Source organism: Artemia sp. Qi Xiang Cuo, chromosome 7 (genome assembly GCF_049724085.1).
Source record: "Artemia sp. Qi Xiang Cuo chromosome 7, ASM4972408v1, whole genome shotgun sequence".
NCBI lineage: Eukaryota > Metazoa > Arthropoda > Branchiopoda > Anostraca > Artemiidae > Artemia > Artemia sp. Qi Xiang Cuo.
In genome coordinates this window covers 60740044-60762640 of record NC_142800.1, presented here as the reverse complement: position 1 = coordinate 60762640, position 22597 = coordinate 60740044, and the positions used below count along the sequence as shown (strand labels likewise).

Sequence of the window (22597 nt, the reverse complement as noted above, 5' to 3'; positions counted from 1 at the left end):
CTGAGGTTTTGTTAACGGCTTTCTTATTTCGGGATCCAAAGGCATCTAAAGTCAAAATAGCCGCTTATGAATTCCGGCACCCTTTAAAAACTAATAAATAAAATAGACGACATGACAGTATCTCCTTCCATACAAGGTGTAGTCACCGTTGATACTTTCTTGCGACAATAAATGTTAGCCCTTATAACTTTACATTTTCGGTCCATGGGCGCTGGGGTAAAGTTAAAACAGTAACAGAGATTTGCTCCCAATTTCTTGTAAATTAACTATTTACTTCTATTTTACTAAAAGTATGCAGTGGCGGCAATTGGAGGGGTAGGGGAGGGAAGGGGGTCTGGCCCCTAGATATTTCTTCATCCCCATGGTTTTCAAAAAAAATGTTGGGGGGGTTTTAGTAGACTAGCTCGTAGCGATTTGCCAAGGCCCCCGTACAAACAGGTTCTTCTAGTAGGTAAACAGGTAATTACACTCTTTCAAGGAATATACATGTTTTTTTTATTATGACATCGATTTTTTTTGTGTCAGTCGATTAGAGAAAGTTGGCGGTTTGTTCTGGTTTGGTTTGCTATTGCGAGAGGACTCAAGCGATTTCTTTCTTTTTTTTTATTATGACATCGATTTTTTGTGTGTCAGTCGATTAGAGAAAGTTGGCGGTTTGTTCTGGTTTGGTTTGCTATTGCGAGAGGACTCAAGCGATTTCTTTCTTACAGGGTTTCAGTTATACAGGGGTTCAGTTACATGGGGTTGGTGGTTGTTATAATACACAAGTTCTATTTGAACAGTGTTGTGAGATCCCCTACCACACCCCCAAAGGACTCCGATCCCCCCATCCCATGTATTAGCGAAGTTATTCTGTGGTTGTTCTAATACACAAGCTTTAGTTTACGAGGGTTGGGGACTTGAGTTGCACGAGACTTCAGTTACATAAGGATTCAGTTACACGGGGGGTTTAGTTAAATCTTCGTCTGAAAAAATAGGAGTTCACACTTAAAAAAGTTCTATTAAGAGCTATTTTTATGGAAATGGTTCATTTTTGAACCAAAACTATGCTTTTCTGACTGAAGATACACATTTGAATCAGAAAAGGTGAAAATGTACACATCTAAAACAGAAAAGTGTGTTTTGACTATATTTTCTATAATTTAGTCTGAAAAATAGGACTTCACACTTAAAAAGTTCTATTATGAGCTTTTTTATGGAAATGGTTCATTTTTTTGAACCGAAACTATGCTTTTGTGACTGAAGATATACATTATAATCAGAGAAATTGTTTAGAAATACGCTAAAAGGTGATTCCCGTGAAGCTATTGTAGTTTTCTATAAAAAATAAATGATTTTCAAAATCAAAGAAAATGGCCCCATCTTTAACAAATATAGCCTTAGCTAGTTAAAAATGCGCATAAATTCTTGATTTTCAATCTAACTTAACTTGTAGGAATAGGACTTCACTCAAACAAGTAAATCGGCTTTATTTAAAGTATATTAATTGCACAAAAAAGACTATTATTTTTCATTGTTTTTCCTTCCAGGTGCTAAGGTCTCCATCTCGATTTCAGTTAGTTTTTTTCTAAGTATACGATAGTAACGATTATGCCATCTCCATACTTCATAGTAGCCATCATGAGTTATATAATGATCATCATCCAATTTAGGCTCCCGATCTAAAAAAAAAAACAAAAACAATTCAAAATAGAACTAGATCTTAACTAACAATTGTTAGTGCTAGTGTTACAATTGTTACCATGTAGAACTACAGAATGATTTAAAACTGTATTAAAAGTTCAGAAACACATCTATACTATTTGCTAACAAACAGGGGTTCAGTTACATGGGGTCGGTGGTTGTTATAATACAAAAGTTCTATTTGAATAGTGTTGTGAGATCCCCTACCACACCCCCAAAGGACTCCGACCCAAAGGACTTTGTAGTTTTCTATAAAAAATAAATGATTTTTCAAAATCAAAGACACGAGGGTTTAGTTAAATTTTCGTCTGAAAAAATAGGAGTTCACACTTAAAAAAGTTCTATTAAGAGCTATTTTTATGGAAATGATTCATTTTTGAACTAAAACTATGCTTTTCTGACTGAACATACACATTTGAATCAGAAAAGGTGAAAATGTACACATCTAAAACAGAAAAGTGTGTTTTGACTATATTTCCTATAATTTAGTCTGAAAAATAGGACTTCACACTTAAAAAGTTCTATTAAGAGCTTTTTTTTTCCGCTTTTATTTCAGCCAATTGTGTTTAACAAAAAAAATAATGGAATTATTTACTGATCTTCATTTGTTGTTATTTTAAAATGTCTTCTTTTGTTACATCCAATCGTTTATCTTCCCCAAAAAAATAAATTTAATAAAATAAACTAAATACTAAAAAGAATTTTTTTTTTTTTAAATTACTTTTAAATTTTCTTGATTATTTTTGTAAAATATACTTTATAAATAAATTATTTAATTTTAATTAATAAAAGTAAGAATAAAAGTTGAACTTTTATTATTAAGGGAAAATCTTTGGAACAGAACTTTAAATTTTTTCATCTCTTTGAGAAAAATCTGAATTGAAGTGGAAAATTTTATATTATTTTAGGAACATAGAATTGATCAATAACTTATTTCATTTTCATTGAGAAAATTCAGAATAGAAGTAGAACTTTTTAGTCTTCGCGATTTTTGTATTAACCAGGAGTTTTTTAACAGCAAGCGAGCAAGCTATTAATTGGTTTTTAGAGTTTTTCGGTTACTATTGAGCCGTGTCGATCCTTACTTACAGTTCGTTACCACGAACACAATAAATTGTTTCAGTCAATCGTGTATCTCCCCCAAAAAATACTTTTCAGACAATCAACTTCAGACTAACCAGAATTTTTTTTTTTAACTGAAGTTGAAAATTTTGATATTATTTTGGGAAAATAGAATTGATCAATAACTTATTTCATTTTCATTCAGAAAATTCAGAATCGAAGTTGAACCTTTTCTTCTTCCGGGAAAATATTTGGAACAGAACTTTAAATTTTTTCATCTCTTTGAGAAAAATCTGAATTGAAGTGGAAAATTTTGATATTATTTTGGGAAAATAGAATTGATCAATAACTTATTTCATTTTCATTAAGAAAATTCAGAATCAAAGTTGAACTTTTCTTCTTCCAGGAAAATATTTGGAACAGAACTTTAAATTTTTTCATCTCTTTGAGAAAAATCTGAATTGAAGTGGAAAATTTTATATTATTTTAGGAAAATAGAATTGATCAATAACTTATTTCATTTTCATTTAGAAAATTCAGAATCGAAGTTGAACTTTTTAGTCTTCGCGATTTTTGTATTAACCAGGAGTTCTGTAACAGCAAGCGAGCAAGCTATTAATTGGTTTTTAGAGTTTTTCGGTTACTATTGAGCCGTGTCGATCCTTACTTACAGTTCGTTACCACGAACACAATAAATTGTTTCAGCCAATCGTGTATCTCCCCCAAAAATACTTTTCAGACAATCAACTTCAGACTAACCAGAATTTTTTTTTAACTGAAGTGGAAAATTTTGATATTATTTTTGGAAAATAGAATTGATCAATAACTTATTTCATTTTCATTCAGAAAATTCAGAATCGAAGTTGAACTTTTCTTCTTCCAGGAAAATATTTGGAACAGAACTTTAAATTTTTTAATCTCTTTGAGAAAAATTTGAATTGAAGTGGAAAATTTTATATTATTTTAGGAAAATAGAATTGATCAATAACTTTTTTCATTTTCATTGAGAAAATTCAGAATCGAAGTTGAACTTTTTAGTCTTCGCGATTTTTGTATTAACCAGGAGTTTTGTAACAGCAAGCGAGCAAGCTATTAATTGGTTTTTAGAGTTTTGGTTACTATTGAGCCGTGTCGATCCTTATTCACAGTTCGTTACCACGAACACAATAAAAAAATAAATAAACAGGCATTATACCCACAAGCATATGCGAGTCAAATTTTATCTTACGTATCTGATAAAATAAAAATCAAAATTAAATTGCATTTTCTACTTTTCGTTTAAACTAATGTGGTTTCAATAAAAAATTTGAAATTATCTCGTTTAAACTATTGAAGTTTCTATAAATTTAAGTTAAAAAGCTGCTCACCAAGTTTAGCGAAATAAAAACGTCTATTTGCAGCATTCCCCTTCATCTTCCAAATTGTAAGAAGGAACTGAATGTATATCATCCCATTCTTAAGGTATTTTATACCTTATATCTTAGAAATTAAGTCTCTCTCTTCTTATCAGATTCAAGCACTTAATACCCACAAGCATATGCGGGTCAAATTTCATCTTAAAGTGCCAACGTATCTGATAGAATAATTTAAGTCTTATGATCAATTTCATAAAAACTATAATTTTCACATTTTTCTCCATTAAGCATCAATTACTTCAAGAAATTAATTCCACATTTTTGCAGATAGGAGCTTGAAACTTCCGAAGTAGGGTTATTGGTTTTTAGAGTTTCGGTAACTATTGAGTCGTGTCGCTCCTTACTTACAGTTCGTTAGCACAAACACAAAAATGTTATCACTCTTAACATTTAAATTTCAGTGATTTTCGCAAGTGCGTTTAGGTGTTAAATTCCAATTAATAGGCACGTAACGTATCTAAAACAGAAAAGTGTGTTTTGACTATATTTTCTATAATTTAGTCTGAAAAATAGGACTGTTCCAAGCCATTCATACTATACCTTAAATGCATTCAAATATTTTCTTGATCAAACATAGTCGTGATCACACAGATGTTTTTGTAGTGCAGTGAGTTGTTACTACTAGTATTATTTTCAGTTTTTTTTTTGCAAGCCATTAATACTATACCTTAAATGAATTCAGATATTTTCTTAATAAAGCATAGTTGTGTTTTTTTTTTTTGAAAGCCATTCATACTATACCTTAAATGCATTCAGATATTTTCTTAATCAATCATAGTTGTGATCACAGTAACAAACAATAAAGAGTTTGTTACTTACTTAGAATTTTGTCATAATTTCTTGAACGAAATGTCTTTGTTTATCCAGCAGATGAATTCAAGAAAGAATTTGCTACTTACTTACAATTTTTTCATAATTTCTTTAATGAAAATTTCTGTATTGTGTATCCCAGAGGTGACTTCAAGAAAGAATTTATTACTTACAAATTAGCAAAAATAACATCAAATAATCTACCAATCGTGAAACTGTCACAAATCTGCATCGATAAATAAATGAAACCCCCCGCCCCCACATTATAGTCGATATGCAATTACAGATAACCAAACGTGACATTACTTCTTTTTTGCAATTGGGAAGCCTAAAATATAGTTATTAATAATTTTAAGTCAATTAGCTTCTCAGAATTTGAAATTGATTGCAAATTCGTCCTCTTCGGGGTAAAGTCGTAGTTTGGTGCTAAAATGGCAGAAAACAAGACTTTCCCCATGGCCCAATCTTTATGGTCACTTAAAAATTTTCACTTTACTGAAAAAATACAAATCAAAACGCTTTCTGAGTCTCATTACAAAAATGACTGGGTATAATTAAAAAAAATGACCTTCCTTGAAAAAAAATAATTTATTCCCAAAAACGGATTTTATTTCTTATTTCGAAAAAAAAAAAAAACACTTTTTACACAAAAAGATTTTTTAAAAGAAAAGTAAATAAATTCATTAAACAAAAAATTAGCAAAAAAAAAATCAAATATAGTTGTGATCACAGTAACAAACAATAAAGAGTTTGTTACATACTTAGAATTTTGTCATAATTTTTTGAACGAAATGTCTTTGTTTATCCAGCAGATGAATTCAAGAAAGAATTTGCCACTTACTTACAATTTTTTCATAATTTATTTAATGAAAATTTCTGTATTGTGTATCCCCAGAGGTGACTTCAAGAAAGAATTTATTACTTACAATTTAGCAAAAATAACATCAAATAATCTACCAATCGTGAAACTGTCACAAATCCGCATCGATAAATAAATGAAACCCCCTCCCCCACATTATAGTTGATATGCAATTACAGATAACCAAACGATACATTACTTCTTTTTGCAATTGGGAAGCCTAAAATATAGTTATTAATAATTTTAAGTCAATTAGCTTCTCAGAATTTGAAATTGATTGCAAATTCGTCCTCTTCGGGGTAAAGTCGTAGTTCGGTGCTAAAATGGCAGAAAACAAGACTTCCCCCATGGCCCAATCTTAATGGTCACTTAAAAATTTGCACTTTACTGAAAAAATACAAATCAAAACGCTTTCTGAGTCTCATTACAAAAATGACTGGGTCTCATTACAAAAAATGACCTTCCTTGCAAAAACATAAGTTATTCCTACAAAAGGATTTTCGTTCTTAGTTCGAAAAAAAAAAAACAATTTTTCCACAAAATAAGTTTTTCAAAGAAAAGTAAAGAACTCCATTAAACAAAAAATTAGCAAAAATAACATCAAATAATCTACCAATCGTGAAACTGTCACAAATCCACATCGATAAATAAATGAAACCCAAAATGAACATACATTTTTTTTTGAAGGGGGAGGGAGGGATTTTTCCGTGGAGATGGGGCTAGATTTACTGGCATTATTTAGAAAACTATAATAAAATAAATTAAAAAAACTTTCAAAAATCCGCATCGATAAATAAATGAAACCCAAAATGAACATACATTTTTTTTTTTGAAGGAGGAGGGAGGGATTTTTCCGTGGAGATGGGGCTAGATTTACTGGCATTATTTATAAAACGATAATACAATAAATTAAAAAAAATTTAACAAATCCGCATCGATAAATAAATGAAACCCAAAATTAACATAAATTTTTTTTTTTTTTTTTTTGAAGGGGGAGGGAGGGAATTTTCCGTGGAGATGGGGCTAGATTTACTGGCATTATTTAGAAAACGATAATACAATAAATTAAAAAAAGTTTTTTCAACTGAAAGTAAGGAGCAAAATTAAAAAACTTAAAACGAAGAGAATTATTACGTATACGAAGGAGGGAGGGGGGTCTACAGGCTAAAGTATGTCCCGGGACGGTAGGGCTAGATTTACTGGCATTATTTAGAAAACGATAATACAATAAATTAAAAAAAGTTTTTTCAACTGAAAGTAAGGAGCAAAATTAAAAAACTTAAAACGAAGAGAATTATTACGTATACGAAGGAGGGAGGGGGGTCTACAGGCTAAAGTATGTCCCAGGAAGGTATTTTGAAGTACCTACCTCCAGTCCTTCTCCAAATTCTTTTAACAAAATCTAAGTGTTAGAGTGATAATATTCTTAATGGCTTGTTAGCTCAGTTGGTTAGAGCGTCATGCTAATAACGCGAAGGTCGAGGGTTCGACCCCCTCACGACCCATAGTTTTGACTTTCGTATGGTAACTCCATAAGTTATTTTACGGATATATTTTATATCAACATGTAAAGTCGACCTAGCTTTATTTCATTTTTTAAGGTTCATTTAGACGAGGTTACGTGCGCGCACGTACCCTCGTCTAAATGAACCTTAAAAAATGAAATAAAGCTATGTCGACTTTGCATGTTGATATAAAATATATCCCTAAAATAAATTATGGAGTTACCATACGAAAGTCAAAACTATGGCTCGTGAGGGGGTCGAACCCTCGACCTTCGCGTTATTAGCATGACGTTCTAACCAACTGAGCTAACAAGCCATTAAGAATATTATCACTCTAACACTTAGATTTTGTTAAAAGAATTTGGAGAAGGACTGGAGGTAGGTACTTCAAAATACCTTCCCGGGACATACTTTAGCCTGTAGACCCCCTCCCTCCTTCGTATACGTAATAATTCTCTTCGTTTTAAGTTTTTTAATTTTGCTCCTTACTTTTAGTTGAAAAAACTTTTTTAATTTATTGTATTATCGTTTTCTAAATTATGCCAGTAAATCTAGCCCTACCTTCCCGGGACATACTTGAGCCTGTAGACCCCCCTCCCTCCTTCTTATACGTTATAATTCTCTTCGTTTTAAGTTTTTTAATTTTTCTCCTTACTTTCAGTTTAAAAAACTTTTTTTAATTTATTTTATTATCTTTTTATAAATAATGCCATTAAATCTAGCCCCATCTCCAAGGAAAAATCCCTCCCTCCCCCTTCAAAAAAAAAAAAAAAAAATTTATGTTCATTTTGGGTTTCATTTATTTATAGTAGCGGTTTTGTTAAAGTTTTTTTTAATTTATTGTATTATCTTTTTATAAATAATGCCAGTAAATCTAGCCCCATCTCCACGGAAAAATCCCACCCACATCCTTCAAAAAAAAAAATGTATGTTCATTTTGGGTTTAATTTATTTATCGATGCGGATTTGTGAAAGTTTTTTTAATTTATTGTATTATAGTTTTATAAATAATTCCGGTAAATATAGCCCCCTCTCCCCTGAAAAATCCCTCCCTCCCCCTAAAAAAAAAAAATTTATGTTCATTTTTGGTTTCATTTATTTATCGATGCGGATTTGTGACAGTTTAACGATTGGTAGATTATTTGATTTTATTTTTGCTAATTTTTTGTTTAATGAAGTTCTTTACTTTTCTTTTAAAAAATTATTTTGTGGAAAAAGTGTTTTTTTTTTTTTCGAACTAAGAACGAAAATCCTTTTGTAGGAATAACTTATGTTTTTGCAAGGAAGGTCATTTTTTGTAATGAGACCCAGTCATTTTTGTAATGAGACTCAGAAAGCGTTTTGATTTGTATTTTTTCAGTAAAGTGCAAATTTTTAAGTGACCATTAAGATTGGGCCATGGGGAAAGTCTTGTTTTCTGCCATTTTAGCACCGAACTACGACTTTACCCCGAAGAGGACGAATTTGCAATCAATTTCAAATTCTGAGAAGCTAATTGACTTAAAATTATTAATAACTATATTTTAGGCTTCCCAATTGCAAAAAGAAGTAATGTCTCGTTTGGTTATCTGTAATTGCATATCAACTATAATGTGGGGGAGGGGGTTTCATTTATTTATCGATGCGGATTTGTGACAGTTTCACGATTGGTAGATTATTTGATGTTATTTTTGCTAAATTGTAAGTAATAAATTCTTTCTTGAAGTCACCTCTGGGATACACAATACAGAAATTTTCATTAAAGAAATGATGAAAAAATTGTAAGTAAGTAGCAAATTCTTTCTTGAATTCATCTGCTGGATAAACAAAGACATTTCGTTCAAGAAATTATGAAAAAATTCTAATTAAGTAACAAACTCTTTATTTTTTTTTACTGTGATCACAAATATATTTTATTTTTTTTTTGATAATTTTTTGTTTAATGAATTTATTTACTTTTATTTTAAAAAATCTTTTTGTGTAAAAAGTGTTTTTTTTTTTTTTTCGAACTAAGAAAGAAAAACCTTTTGTTGGAATAACTTATTTTTTTGCAAGGAAGGTCATTTTTTGTAATTAGACCCAGTCATTTTTGTAATGAGACTCAGAAAGCGTTTTGATTTGTATTTTTTCAGTAAAGTGCAAATTTTTAAGTGACCATAAAGATTGGGCCATGGGGAAAGTCTTGTTTTCTGCCATTTTAGCACCGAACTACGACTTTACCCCGAAGAGGACGAATTTGCAATCAATTTCAAATTCTGAGAAGCTAATTGACTTAAAATTATTAATAACTATATTTTAGGCTTCCCAATTGCAAAAAAGAAGTAATGTCACGTTTGGTTATCTGTAATTGCATATCGACTATAATGTGGGGAGGGGGTTTCATTTATTTATCGATGCAGATTTGTGACAGTTTCACGATTGGTAGATTATTTGATGTTATTTTTGCTAATTTGTAAGTAATAAATTCTTTCTTGAAGTCACCTCTGGGATACACAATACAGAAATTTTCATTAAAGAAATTATGAAAAAATTGTAAGTAAGTAGCAAATTCTTTCTTGAATTCATCAGCTGGATAAACAAAGACATTTCTTTCAAGAAATTATGACAAAATTCTAATTAAGTAAAAAACTCTTTATTTTTTTTTACTGTGATCAAAAATATGCTTTATTAATAAAATATCTTAATGAATTTATGTTATATTATTATTGTATTGCAAAAAAAAAACACAAAAATTCTTTATTAATAAAAAATATTATAGAAATTAATTTATATTATTAATTTATTGCAAAAAAAAAAAACTGAAAAAAAAAATACAATTAAAAGCTAAATTCACTAAAAAAACATCTGATGTGATCATGACTATGTTTTATCAAGAAAATATTTGAATTCATTTAAGGTATAGTATGAATGGCTTGGAACAGTCCTTTTTTTCAGACTAAATTATAGAAAATATAGTCAAAACACACTTTTCTGTTTTAGATACGTTACGTGCCTATTAATTGGAATTTAACACCTAAACGCACTTGCAAAAATCACTGCAATTTAAATGTTAAGAGTGATAACATTTTTGTGTTTGTGCTAACGAACTGTAAGTAAGGAGCGACACGACTCAATAGTTACCGAAACTCTAAAAACCAATAATCCCTACTTCGGAAGTTTCAAGCTCCTATCTGCAAAAATGTGGAATTAATTTCTTGAAGTAATTGATGCTTAATGGAGAAAAAGGTGAAAATTATAGGTTTTATGAAATTGATCATAAGACTTAAATTATTCTATCAGATACGTTGGCACTTTAAGATGAAATTTGACCCGCATATGCTTGTGGGTATTAAGCGTTTGAATCTGATAAGAAGAGAGAGACTTAATTTCTAAGATATAAGGTATAAAATACCTTAAGAATGGGATGATATACATTCAGTTCCTTCTTACAATTTGGAAGATGAAGGGGAATGCTGCAAATAGACGTTTTTATTTCGCTAAACTTGGTGAGCAGCTTTTTAACTTAAATTTATAGAAATTTCAATAGTTTAAACGAGATAATTTCAAATTTTTTATTGAAACCACATTAGTTTAAACGAAAAGTAGTAAATGCAATTTAATTTTGATTTGTATTTTATCAGATACGTAAGATAAAATTTGACTCGCATATGCTTGTGGGTATAATGCCTGTTTATTTATTTTTTTATTGTGTTCGTGGTAACGAACTGTGAATAAGGATCGACACGGCTCAATAGTAACCAAAACTCTAAAAACCAATTAATATCTTGCTCGCTTGCTGTTACAAAACTCCTGGTTAATACAAAAATCGCGAAGACTAAAAAGTTCAACTTCGATTCTGAATTTTCTCAATGAAAATGAAAAAAGTTATTGATCAATTCTATTTTCCTAAAATAATATAAAATTTTCCACTTCAATTCAAATTTTTCTCAAAGAGATGAAAAAATTTAAAGTTCTGTTCCAAATATTTTCCTGGAAGAAGAAAAGTTCAACTTCGATTCTGAATTTTCTGAATGAAAAATGAAATAAGTTATTGATCAATTCTATTTTCCCAAAATAATATCAAAATTTTCCACTTCAGTTAAAAAAAAATTCTGGTTAGTCTGAAGTTGATTGTCTGAAAAGTATTTTTTGGGGGAGATACACGATTGGCTGAAACAATTTATTGTGTTCGTGGTAACGAACTGTAAGTAAGGATCGACACGGCTCAATAGTAACCGAAACTCTAAAAACCAATTAATAGCTTGCTCGCTTGCTGTTACAGAACTCCTGGTTAATACAAAAATCGCGAAGACTAAAAAGTTCAACTTCGATTCTGAATTTTCTCAATGAAAATGAAATAAGTTATTGATCAATTCTATTTTCCTAAAATAATATAAAATTTTCCACTTCAATTCAGATTTTTCTCAAAGAGATGAAAAAATTTAAAGTTCTGTTCCAAATATTTTCCCGGAAGAAGAAAAGTTCAACTTCGATTCTGAATTTTCTGAATTAAAATGAAATAAGTTATTGATCAATTATATTTTCCCAAAATAATATCAAAATTTTCCACTTCAGTTAAAAAAAAAAATCTGGTTAGTATGACGTTGATTGTCTGACAAGTATTTTTTCGTGGGAGATACACGATTGGCTGAAACAATTTATTGTGTTCGTGGTAACGAACTGTAAGTAAGGGTCGACACGGCTCAATAGTAACCAAAACTCTAAAAACCAATTAATAGCTTGCTCGCTTGCTGTTACAAAACTCCTGGTTAATACAAAAATCGCGAAGACTAAAAAGTTCAACTTCGATTCTGAATTTTCTCAATGAAAATGAAATAAGTTATTGATCAATTCTATTTTCCAAAAATAATATAAAATTTTCCACTTCAATTCAGATTTTTCTCAAAGAGATGAAAAAATTTAAAGTTCTGTTCCAAATATGTTCCTGGAAGAAGAAAAGTTCAACTTTGATTCTGAATTTTCTTAATGAAAATGAAATAAGTTATTGATCAATTCTATTTTCAAAAAATAATATCAAAATTTTCCACTTCATTTAAAAAAAAAAATTATTGTTAGTATGAAGTTGATTGTCCGAAAAGTATTTTTTGGGGAGGATACACGATTGGCTGAAACAAAAGCAGAACTTTTAAAATCACAACAACTGAAGATCAGTAAATAATTCCATTATTTTTTTTGTTAAACACAATTGGCTGAAATAAAAGCGGAAAAAAAAGCTCTTAATAGAACTTTTTAAGTGTGAAGTCCTATTTTTCAGACTAAATTATAGAAAATATAGTCAAAACACACTTTTCTGTTTTAGATGTGTACATTTTCACCTTTTCTGATTCAAATGTGTATGTTCAGTCGGAAAAGCATAGTTTTAGTTCAAAAATGAATCATTTCCATAAAAATAGCTCTTAATAGAACTTTTTTAAGTGTGAACTCCTATTTTTTCAGACGAAAATTTAACTAAACCCTCGTGTCTTTGATTTTGAAAAATCATTTATTTTTTATAGAAAACTACAAAGTCCTTTGGGTCGGAGTCCTTTGGGGGTGTGGTAGGGGATCTCACAACACTATTCAAATAGAACTTTTGTATTATAACAACCACCGACCCCATGTAACTGAACCCCTGTTTGTTAGCAAATAGTATAGATGTGTTTCTGAACTTTTAATACAGTTTTAAATCATTCTGTAGTTCTACATGGTAACAATTGTAACACTACCACTAACAATTGTTAGTTAAGATCTAGTTCTATTTTGAATTGTTTTTTTTTTTTTTTTTATATAGGGAGCCTAAATTGGATGATGATCATTATATAACTCATGATGGCTACTATGAAGTATGGAGATGGCATAATCGTTAATATCGTATACTTAGAAAAAAACTAACTGAAAGCGAGATGGAGACCTTAGCACCTGGAAGGAAAAACAATGAAAAATAATAGTCTTTTTTGTGCAATTAATATACTTTAAATAAAGCCGATTTACTTGTTTGAATGAAGTCCTATTCCTACTAGTTAAGTTAGATTGAAAATCAAGAATTTATGCGCATTTTTAACTAGCTAAGGCTATATTTGTTAAAGATGGGGCCATTTTCTTTGATTTTGAAAAAATCATTTATTTTTAATAGAAAACTACAATAGCTTCACGTGAACCATCTTTTAGTGTATTTTTAAACAATTTCTCTGATTATAATGTATATCTTCAGTCACAAAAGCATAGTTTCGGTTCAAAAAAATGAATCATTTCCATAAAAAAGCTCATAATAGAACTTTTTAAGTGTGAAGTCCTATTTTTCAGACTAAATTATAGAAAATATAGTCAAAACACACTTTTCTGTTTTAGATGTGTAAATTTTCACCTTTTCTGATTCAAATGTGTATCTTCAGTCAGAAAAGCATAGTTTTGGTTCAAAAATGAACCATTTCCATAAAAATAGCTCTTAATAGAACTTTTTTAAGTGTGAACTCCTATTTTTTCAGACGAAGATTTAACTAAACCCCCCGTGTAACTGAATCCGTATGTAACTGAACTCTCGTGCAACTCAAGTCCCCAAATGTCGTAAACTAAAGCTTGTGTATTATAACGACCACAGAGTAACTTCGCTAATCCATGGGATGGGGGGATCGGAGTCCTTTGGGGGTGTGGTAGGGGATCTCACAACACTGTTCAAATAGAACTTGTGTATTATAACAACCACCAACCCCATGTAACTGAACCCCTGTATAACTGAAACCCTGTAAGAAAGAAATCGCTTGAGTCCTCTCTCAATAGCAAACCAAACCAGAACAAACCGCAAACTTTCTCTAATCGACTGACACACAAAAAATCGATGTCATAATAAAAAAAAAGAAAGAAATCGCTTGAGTCCTCTCGCAATAGCAAACCAAACCAGAACAAACCGCCAACTTTCTCTAATCGACTGACACAAAAAAAATCGATGTCATAATAAAAAAAACATGTATATTCCTTGAAAGAGTGTAATGACCTGTTTACCTAATAGAAGAACCTGTTTGTACGGGGGCGTTGGCAAATCGCTATGAGCTAGTCTACTGGTTTTCTCATTGAAAATGCTGTACTTTGGTTGAGAAAAATGACAAATTTGCCCACTATATTTGAAAAATACCCCCCCCCCCCAAAAAAAAAAATAAAATTAGTGAACTAACGACACTCTAACAAATGGTCAGTTGATCAATCAATTTATTTTGCCATTAATTCCAAAAGCAATGCATCTCTAATGGAAGTAAGGAGAAAAATTGAAGCGTAAAATAAACAAAATTTATTGCTTCGAAGTCTACACAATTGTTATCTATAGAGCTAGCGCAAATAAACTGACTGATGATGTTTCCCAAAATTTGTCGGGCTATTCAAAACCATGCTTTATTGAAAACACCAACAAATATAGGATTTTTTTTTTACTTTAAACAGTGCTATATGATATCTTCACCAGATAAGAGTAAAGTATTATCGTTTTTTATGCGTAAGTTTTGTGTTTTAATTTTAAGTACTAGCTCAAGAAGCACTTAAAGGATGCACAACGCCCAGTCCATCTCTTAAATACGACATCCCTCCTCAACAAATGTTGGCGAGGTCTATAGCTTCAACATTTGGTCAATAATGGAATTGAAGAAAAATTTTAAACCAGTTGGCAACAGTCCAACGTGAGTAATAAGCTTGGATATCACTTTTTGTAATAGAGAGCTTCTTCAGGGAATATAGTTTCAAGAACCAAATTAAGAATTATAAGCCGACCTTTGTTTTGAGAGTCAGGATCAATACACTTTTCTTTTTGTTAGCCCGGGGAATGAAGTGTTAGCTGAAAAAATTCAGCATAGCTCACTAAGCTAGGCCGTCCTTGAAGATATTTGCAAAAGGGTAACAAAAGAATTGAGTCCTTAGCCGTATCTTTATATTTATGGAGGAAAAAACGACATGTCAGTGCCACACTGCAGAAATACCATAAAATACGTATAGTCTTCGTTTTGTAAGTTCAACGGGTTTGACCTTGTGGTTTACAAGTTGAGCTGTAGCCAGTGGGTTTACGATAATGGTGACTTTAAATTTCGATTTGATGTCACAACATTTTAGGCTGGATATAGAGATTTTCAAATTCTTAAAAGTTTGATTTCATAATTAAAAGTTGTTGTTTTAGCAAACTTGTATTATAATTACTATTTCCGAATTAGCATCAATTGGAATTTTTTTTCAGTTCTTTTTTTTCATTCAGTTCATTTTATTCCGTGGTTTCTTCGAAAGCACGCTTCAAAATTTTGATTAGTATGGGCCGCAGTTCGTTTTATACTGGGTTGCTTTTATTAATGCGATCGTAAACTTTCAGTTAAGGGGTTTCAGCAATGGTGCTTTTAATGGTATAATTATTATATTTCCTAGCCTTCTTGAAAAAGTAACATTTTTGGTAAATGCATTCTTTTATTCTCTGATAGCTTCATGATCAAAATAACATGTGTTGCTGATTAAAGAAATACCAATTAATTGTCTCCTAGGTGATATTTTTTATTATTAATTTTTTTTCTTTTTTTTCAGATGGAAAACATTACAGATACATCACTGGTCAATCTTGATGAGCCGCATATAATTCTAATTACCTTGACAATCATGATAACAGTTGTAATTACTCCATGTGCAATCGTGTTCAATCTTTTTGTGCTATTTGCCATGTTTCGAAATCATCGCTTGAAAACACCAAGCAATTTATTCATCGCGTCCTTAGCTTTCTCAGATTTGGGAACAGGAATAGTTTTACCATTCACCTTGACATCAGAACTAAGAGCCTCTCATATAACCAGCAATTTTAATTATGTGTTGTGTATCTTACCGTACTCCATCATTATGAACTTATGCTTAGCTAGTGTTTTTGCGATGGTAGCGATTGCAATAGATCGGTTTACTGCATTAGCGCAGCCTTTAAAATATAATAATTTACTTACTTATAAATATGCAGGAAGGTATGTAGTATTGACGTGGATATTTAGTTTTGTCGCATCTTTTTCGCCAGTTGTACTACGGGGAGGAAAAACTGATATCTGTTCGTCACAGTTGATACCACAAAACTTGCAAATAGTACTCATACTTCTTGTATATCTTCCCGGATCAGCAGTTCTGGTTTTCTGCTGCTTGTACATATACTGTGTGGCGAAAACCCATGCTCAAGCAATCTCAAGCTTAGAGCTGGCAGTCACTCGTCCTTCTCATGGAAATCGTCTCTCCAAGTACTCGATTAGCCTAGCAACAACAGTGTTGTCATGTCTTGGACTGTGGTTACCTTATCAAATATACGAGTTACTAATTGGGCTAAGTATATATCAAGATAGCGACAAGTGGTTACGGCTGTATTTAGGACTCTTGCTTATCTCATCGAGTGCTACTAATCCCTGGGTTTATGCCTTTAGACAAGTGGAAGTGCGGATGACAGTGGCTAAATTAATTGCACCTTTTCTATTGAAACTGGGGTGTCAGAAATATGGTGAGAATGCATTAGTTTTTGGACACAGCCTACAACATGAGTATAGCTTTCTTGGAAATAGTGACACTATTAGCCATAGCCCACACGTTCGAAAAAAGCTAAAACAAACAGACATGGAGCTAGGAACTTTGGGACTCTATATACCAGAACAAAATGATGCAGCAAACGATCATGATCCGTTATTCCAAGTTCAGTTAACTCTCGACGGAAAAGTAAACATCAAATCAATTTGTTATGGTGACCGCATTGAAACTTCAAGACACACTTTTGTTTGAGAAAGCGTTCCTAGGGATAAAGCCTTTAACTTTGACAAAAAGACTGAAGTGAAACCAATTATTAGCTAACAAAGTAAAACACGGATAAGGAAACATAAAGAAGAAGAGAAAAATTTAAAGAGGATTTAGCAGATATTGTGATACCTTGAAAAGTTTCATGAATCTGAAAATGGTTTTACCGTCGTAATGACCTTTCAGCCTTATTACTTTTATTCGCATGGTAAATTTAACTTGATGAGCCTTTGGCTAAAATCTTGAAAAATTTTCTTTAAGGCTTTTCAACAAGAAACCCTGGAATATGACGCGGCAACTCCATGAGCAATCAATATTTCGGTCTATAATTAAGTTTTGTATGATAGTAATTACCGTCAGCATTTAACATCACTTTAAATATTTTGTTTTTCATAAGAAAATAGTTGAAATTTATTAAGACCTTCAAAACATTAATCACTCAGCGCTTGTAATCTTGCAGAAATATATCACAGCTTTGTCATAACTGCAATGACAAGTACCACATAATATGCTGATTGTAGAATGCACAAATAAAAATTGAAATACTGGCAATGATAAATTACCATTTGAAATGTTAAAATGATATTGTTACCAAAATAATTGACGATATCATTTATCACTAAGGAAGGCACATACTCAAGATTTTTTCGGGGAGATTGCAATTATTCAGATAGTGCTAAGAATATATTTTCTATTTGTAATTGGAATAAGAAGTGTTCATAATTCAATAAGACTTATTTTCTTTTGGAGGGGGGCGGGGGGTTGGCCCAAGGCAAGTACCTCACATACACCACTCATTTAAGGACCATTAGAGGGTGGTAGCACAAGTCCATCGTGTCAATTGTTCTTGATAAGGCTGAACCCAGGAAGGTTCGAGATAAATTGTGCTGACCAATTAGGAAGATAGAGTGGCACACATGCAGCCTCTTTAAGAGAAATTGTACTGGATCATAAAAGAGGTTAACTGCCATTCAGTAATAAAATAAGAAAGTATGAAGACGTTTTTAAAAACTATTTTCTTAACAATTTAATGAAAAAAAAAACAGTAAAGAAAAGACATTATTTCTGATTTATGTTGAGATAAAAGTCATTTTCCCCAAAAACATGCTTTGTGAAGACTAAATATATAAAAACTAAGCAATTGATTTCGATGTGTTTAACTGATAAATGTGTTGGTTGCTTTATTTGTTATTTTGGCGTAACTTGGAAATTTCATGCTGCTACCTCCATTAAATTGAACGTTTGGCAACATAAGGAAAATAAAGTAGATTTTATCAGCCCGAACTACGTTCCAATGCCAAAACAGATTTTCTTTCGATTGCAGATTCCATAAATGTGTTATTTAACTGCCACTGCCATGACTACTTCAAGGACTACCACGACCCTAGAATAACTCCTTTCGCCACCACTACTCTTATCATGGCCACTTCTGCATGATTACCACAGCTACTCCCATTATAAGTACTCCTACCCAGACTGTTCCTAACATACCTTATTATACTGTTACTGCTCTTGTCTTGATAGCAATTGCTTTTGTTACTATCTGGTTTTTCTACAACAGCCATTACTACTACAAATACTGTCACTACTCCTACCTTCTGCTGCTATTCTTACTAAACTTTCTCGAGCAAAAACTATCGTAACTGATGCAACCACTGCTTCTACTACTATTATTACTACTACTACCTCTACTACTACAACCAGCACAGCTCTCGACTCCCTCTATACCCCAGCCTTCTAGATATTTACATATTGCACCCTTTTGAATCAGACCCATTCGATAAAAATTTCAAGCATCATAATGCTGATCATTTAATGTTAAATGAATGAATATCAACAATTGCGACCTTTAATCAGAGGCAACGCTATAGCGTTGCCCAAAGTAAAGGCCATACGGCTCCAATGTTTTATTATTTATTATTTATTATTATTTTGTTTTTCCCAGGGGCACTTCATATGGAAGGGGTTATCGTAGAAACTTCAAAGGGGATCATTCGATTGAAAATTGAGAGTTCTAGTGCCCTTTTTAATAGTCGAAAATGATTGGAGGGCAACTAGCCCCCCCCCACGCCCACAATTCTCCCAAACATATCCAATACAAGGTCTGAGATACCCATTTTGTCCAGCGTCGTTGATTTTTAGATAGAAAATATGTTTTTGAGGAGGAAACTCTCCCATAATCCTCAGGCAAATGTTTTTAACTTACGGACTATGGACAACTTTGGCATTGATATAAGGCGTTGTCATAGGATATTCCAAAAAGGCTCAATCTATTGGAAATTAAAGGGCTAGTGCCCTTTTTAATAATCCAAAGTGATTGGAGTGTAACTAGCCCCTCCCCCCCCACGCCCATCGTTCCCCCACACGTATCCAATCGCAGTTGTTTGATAGCTCTATTGTTCAGCGTAGTTGAACTCCGGATAGAAAATATATTTTTGAGAATGACACGCCCCCAAAACCCTTAGGGAAAGGGGTTTAAGTTAAGCCCTGGGGGCATAGAAGGTTCTTATAGACGATGCTGTTGTAGTAACTTCAAAACAGGCTCATTTGATTGAAAATTCAAAAAGCTAGTGCCCTTTATAATAGTCGAAAGTGATTGGAGGGCAACTAGCCCCCCCCTCCCCACGCCCGTCATTCCCCAAAAAACATACCATCAAACTTTTGGGATAGCCATTGTGTTCATCTTAGCTTATTCCAAGATAGAAAATATGTTTTTTAGGAGTACCCTCACCTACAGCAAGCGAGGCAAAAAATTTAAGTTATGCCCTGGGGGTATATGAGGTTTTTAAAGAAGGCGCTGTCGTAGAAACTTCAAAACAGGCTCATTCGATTAGAAATTGAGAGTTCTAGTGACCTTTTTAATAGTCGAAAGTGATTGGAGGGCACCTAGCCCCCCCCACGCCCATACTTCCCCCCAACACATCCAACCAAAATTTTGAGATAGCCATTTTGTTCAGCGTAGTTAATTTCCAGATAGAAAATTATTTTTGAGGAGGAGACTCCCCCACAACCCTCAGGGCAAGGGTTTTAAGTTATGCCCTGGGGGCATATAAGGTTTTTATAGAAGGCGCTGTCGTAGAAACTTCAAAACAGGCTCATTCGATTGGAAATTAAAGCGCTAGTGCCCCTTTTAAGAGTCAAAAGTGATTGGAGTGTAACTAGCTCACCCCCCCCCCCACGCTCATCATTTGCCCAAACGCATCCAATCAAAATTTTCAGATAGCCATTTTGTTCAGCGTAGTTGATTTCCTAATAAAAAATATATTTTTGAGGAGGACACTCCCCCAAAACCCTCAGGGCAAGGGTTTTAATATATGACCTGGGGGCATAGAAGGTTTTTATAGAAGGCGTTGCTGTAGAAACTTCAAAAAAGGATCATTAGATTGGTAATTAAAGTGCTAGTGCCCTTTTTAATAGTCGAAAGTGATTGGTGTGTAACTAGCTCACCCCCCCCCCCACGCCCATCATTTCCCCAAACACATCCAATCAAAATTCTGAAAGAGCTATTTTGTTCAGCTCAGTTAATTTGCAGAGAGAAAATATATTTTTGAGATGGAAACTCCCCTACAGCCCTCCGGGCCAGGGTTTTAAGTTATGCCCTGGGTTCATTTAAGGTTTTTCTGGACGATTTTGTCGTATAAACTTCAAAACAGGATCATTCGATTGGAAATTAAAGGGCTAGTGCCCTTTATAATAGTCGAAAATGATTGGAGGGCAACTCCCCCCCCCCCCACGTACATCCTTCCCCCAAACACATCCAATAAAAATTTTGAGATAGCCATTTTGTTCAGCGTAGTTGCTTTCCAGATAGAAAATATATTTTGAGGAGGATACTCCCCCACAACCCTCAGGGCAAGGGTTTTTAGTTATGCCCTGGGGGCATATAAGGTTTTTATAGAAGGCGTTGTCGTAGAAACTTCAAAACAGGCTCATTCGATTGGAAATTAAAGAGCTAGTGCCCTTTTTAATAGTCAAAAGTGATTGGAGTGTAACTAGCCCCCCCCCCCCACCCATCATTCCCCCAAACATATCTAATTAAAATTTTGAGATTGCCATTTCGTTCAGCGTAGTTGATTTCCAGATAGTAAATATATTTTTGAGGAGGACACTCCCCCTCAGCCCTCAAAGCAAGATTTTAACTTATGCCCTGGGGGAATATAAGGTTTTTATAGAAAGCGTTGTCGTAGAAAATTCAAAAAAGGCTCATTCGATTGGAAATTAAAGGGCTAGTGCCCTTTTTAATAGTCGAAAGTGATTGGAGTGTAACTAGCCCAAAACGCCGATCATTTCCCCAAACACATCCAATCAAAATTTTGTTCAGCGTAGTTGATTTCTAGGTAGAAAGTATAGTTTTGAGGCGGAGACACTCCCTCAACCCTCAGAGCAAGGGTTTTAAGTTATGCCCTGGGGGCATATAAAGTTTTTATAGAAGGTGTTGTCGTAGAAACTTCAAAACAGGCTCATTCGCTTGGAAATTAAAGGGCTAGTGCCCTTTTTAATAGTCAAAAGTGATTGGAGTGCAACTAGCCCCCTCCCCCCGACGCCCATCATTTCCCCAAACACATCCGATCAAAATTTAGAGACAGCCATTTAATTAAACGTAGTTTTAAGTTCTGGAAATTAGGCCTTTGAGGATGACAACTCCCCCACAGCCCTCAGGGCAATGGTGGTAATTTAAGGATTCTCCAAATCCTTCCCATTATTTCTTATGGAAGGGATGCTCGTATAAACTTTAGAGGGGGCTCATTTGACTGAAAATTGAAAGTTAACCCTCCTCCAAGCCATAAATTCATCAGATAAAAATTTTGAGATAGATATTTTGTTAAAATAGTTCAAAGTTCTGATAACAAAAAACTCAAGTGTCGACACAGCCCACCAGGGCCCGGGGGTAGGCGTTTTAAGTTATGCCCTAGGGAATAACTTTTTAAGGGGGGCTTATAAGTTATGGGTAGGGGTTTTGTATGGGAAGAACACATAGGAAATCTATTATAAATACCCAACTTTAAGGTTAAAACACATACTCTATGATAGATGCAAAAATACTTTCGCACACAAAATCCTATTAAGTTCAATTCTAAACAGTCATGATCCCTTTGTGTCAGCAAGTGAAATGGTCTAAACCCCCTTATTGGAGCTATTTTTTCAATCCATTCATTGTTGTCAATCGCTGTCCACAAGTTATGCAACCTTTTATTGTTCATATATAAGGTTTTTATCAAAGAGGTAATCGTACAGACTTTGAAAAAAGCCTCATTCGATTTAAACTGAAAGTTCTAGATACGTTTTTTTAAGTCAAGAATAATCGGAAACTAGGCAACTCCCCTCCCTCCATTAAATAAAAACATGAAAGTTTTTGCTATAAAAAACGAACAAAAATTAATTAAAAAAAAACTTTCCAAAAATTTAGCGTTTATAAGAAACTCGAAGGCTATTTTAAAATTAAGCTAAGTTGATACAAACAACTGTTAAAATTCAAATTCAAAACGACCAGAAATTACTATTAAAGAATAAATGAAACCCAAAACAAACAG

The 22597-nt window shown here is 32.8% G+C and overlaps 1 protein-coding gene across 1 annotated transcript in view; it reads left to right on the top strand.

Annotated features, from left to right (window-relative positions):
- The window catches only part of LOC148950524 (adenosine receptor A2b-like), a 21473-nt gene extending 4419 nt beyond the window's left edge, over positions 1 to 17054 (top strand). Inside the window, exons 2-3 of the mRNA XM_089091886.1 lie at positions 13084 to 13135; positions 15840 to 17054. Coding sequence (XP_088948012.1) covers positions 13084 to 13135; positions 15840 to 17054 — 1267 coding nt within the window. The remainder of the gene's footprint in view (positions 1 to 13083; positions 13136 to 15839) is intronic.
- The last annotated feature ends 5543 nt before the right edge of the window (positions 17055 to 22597 follow it).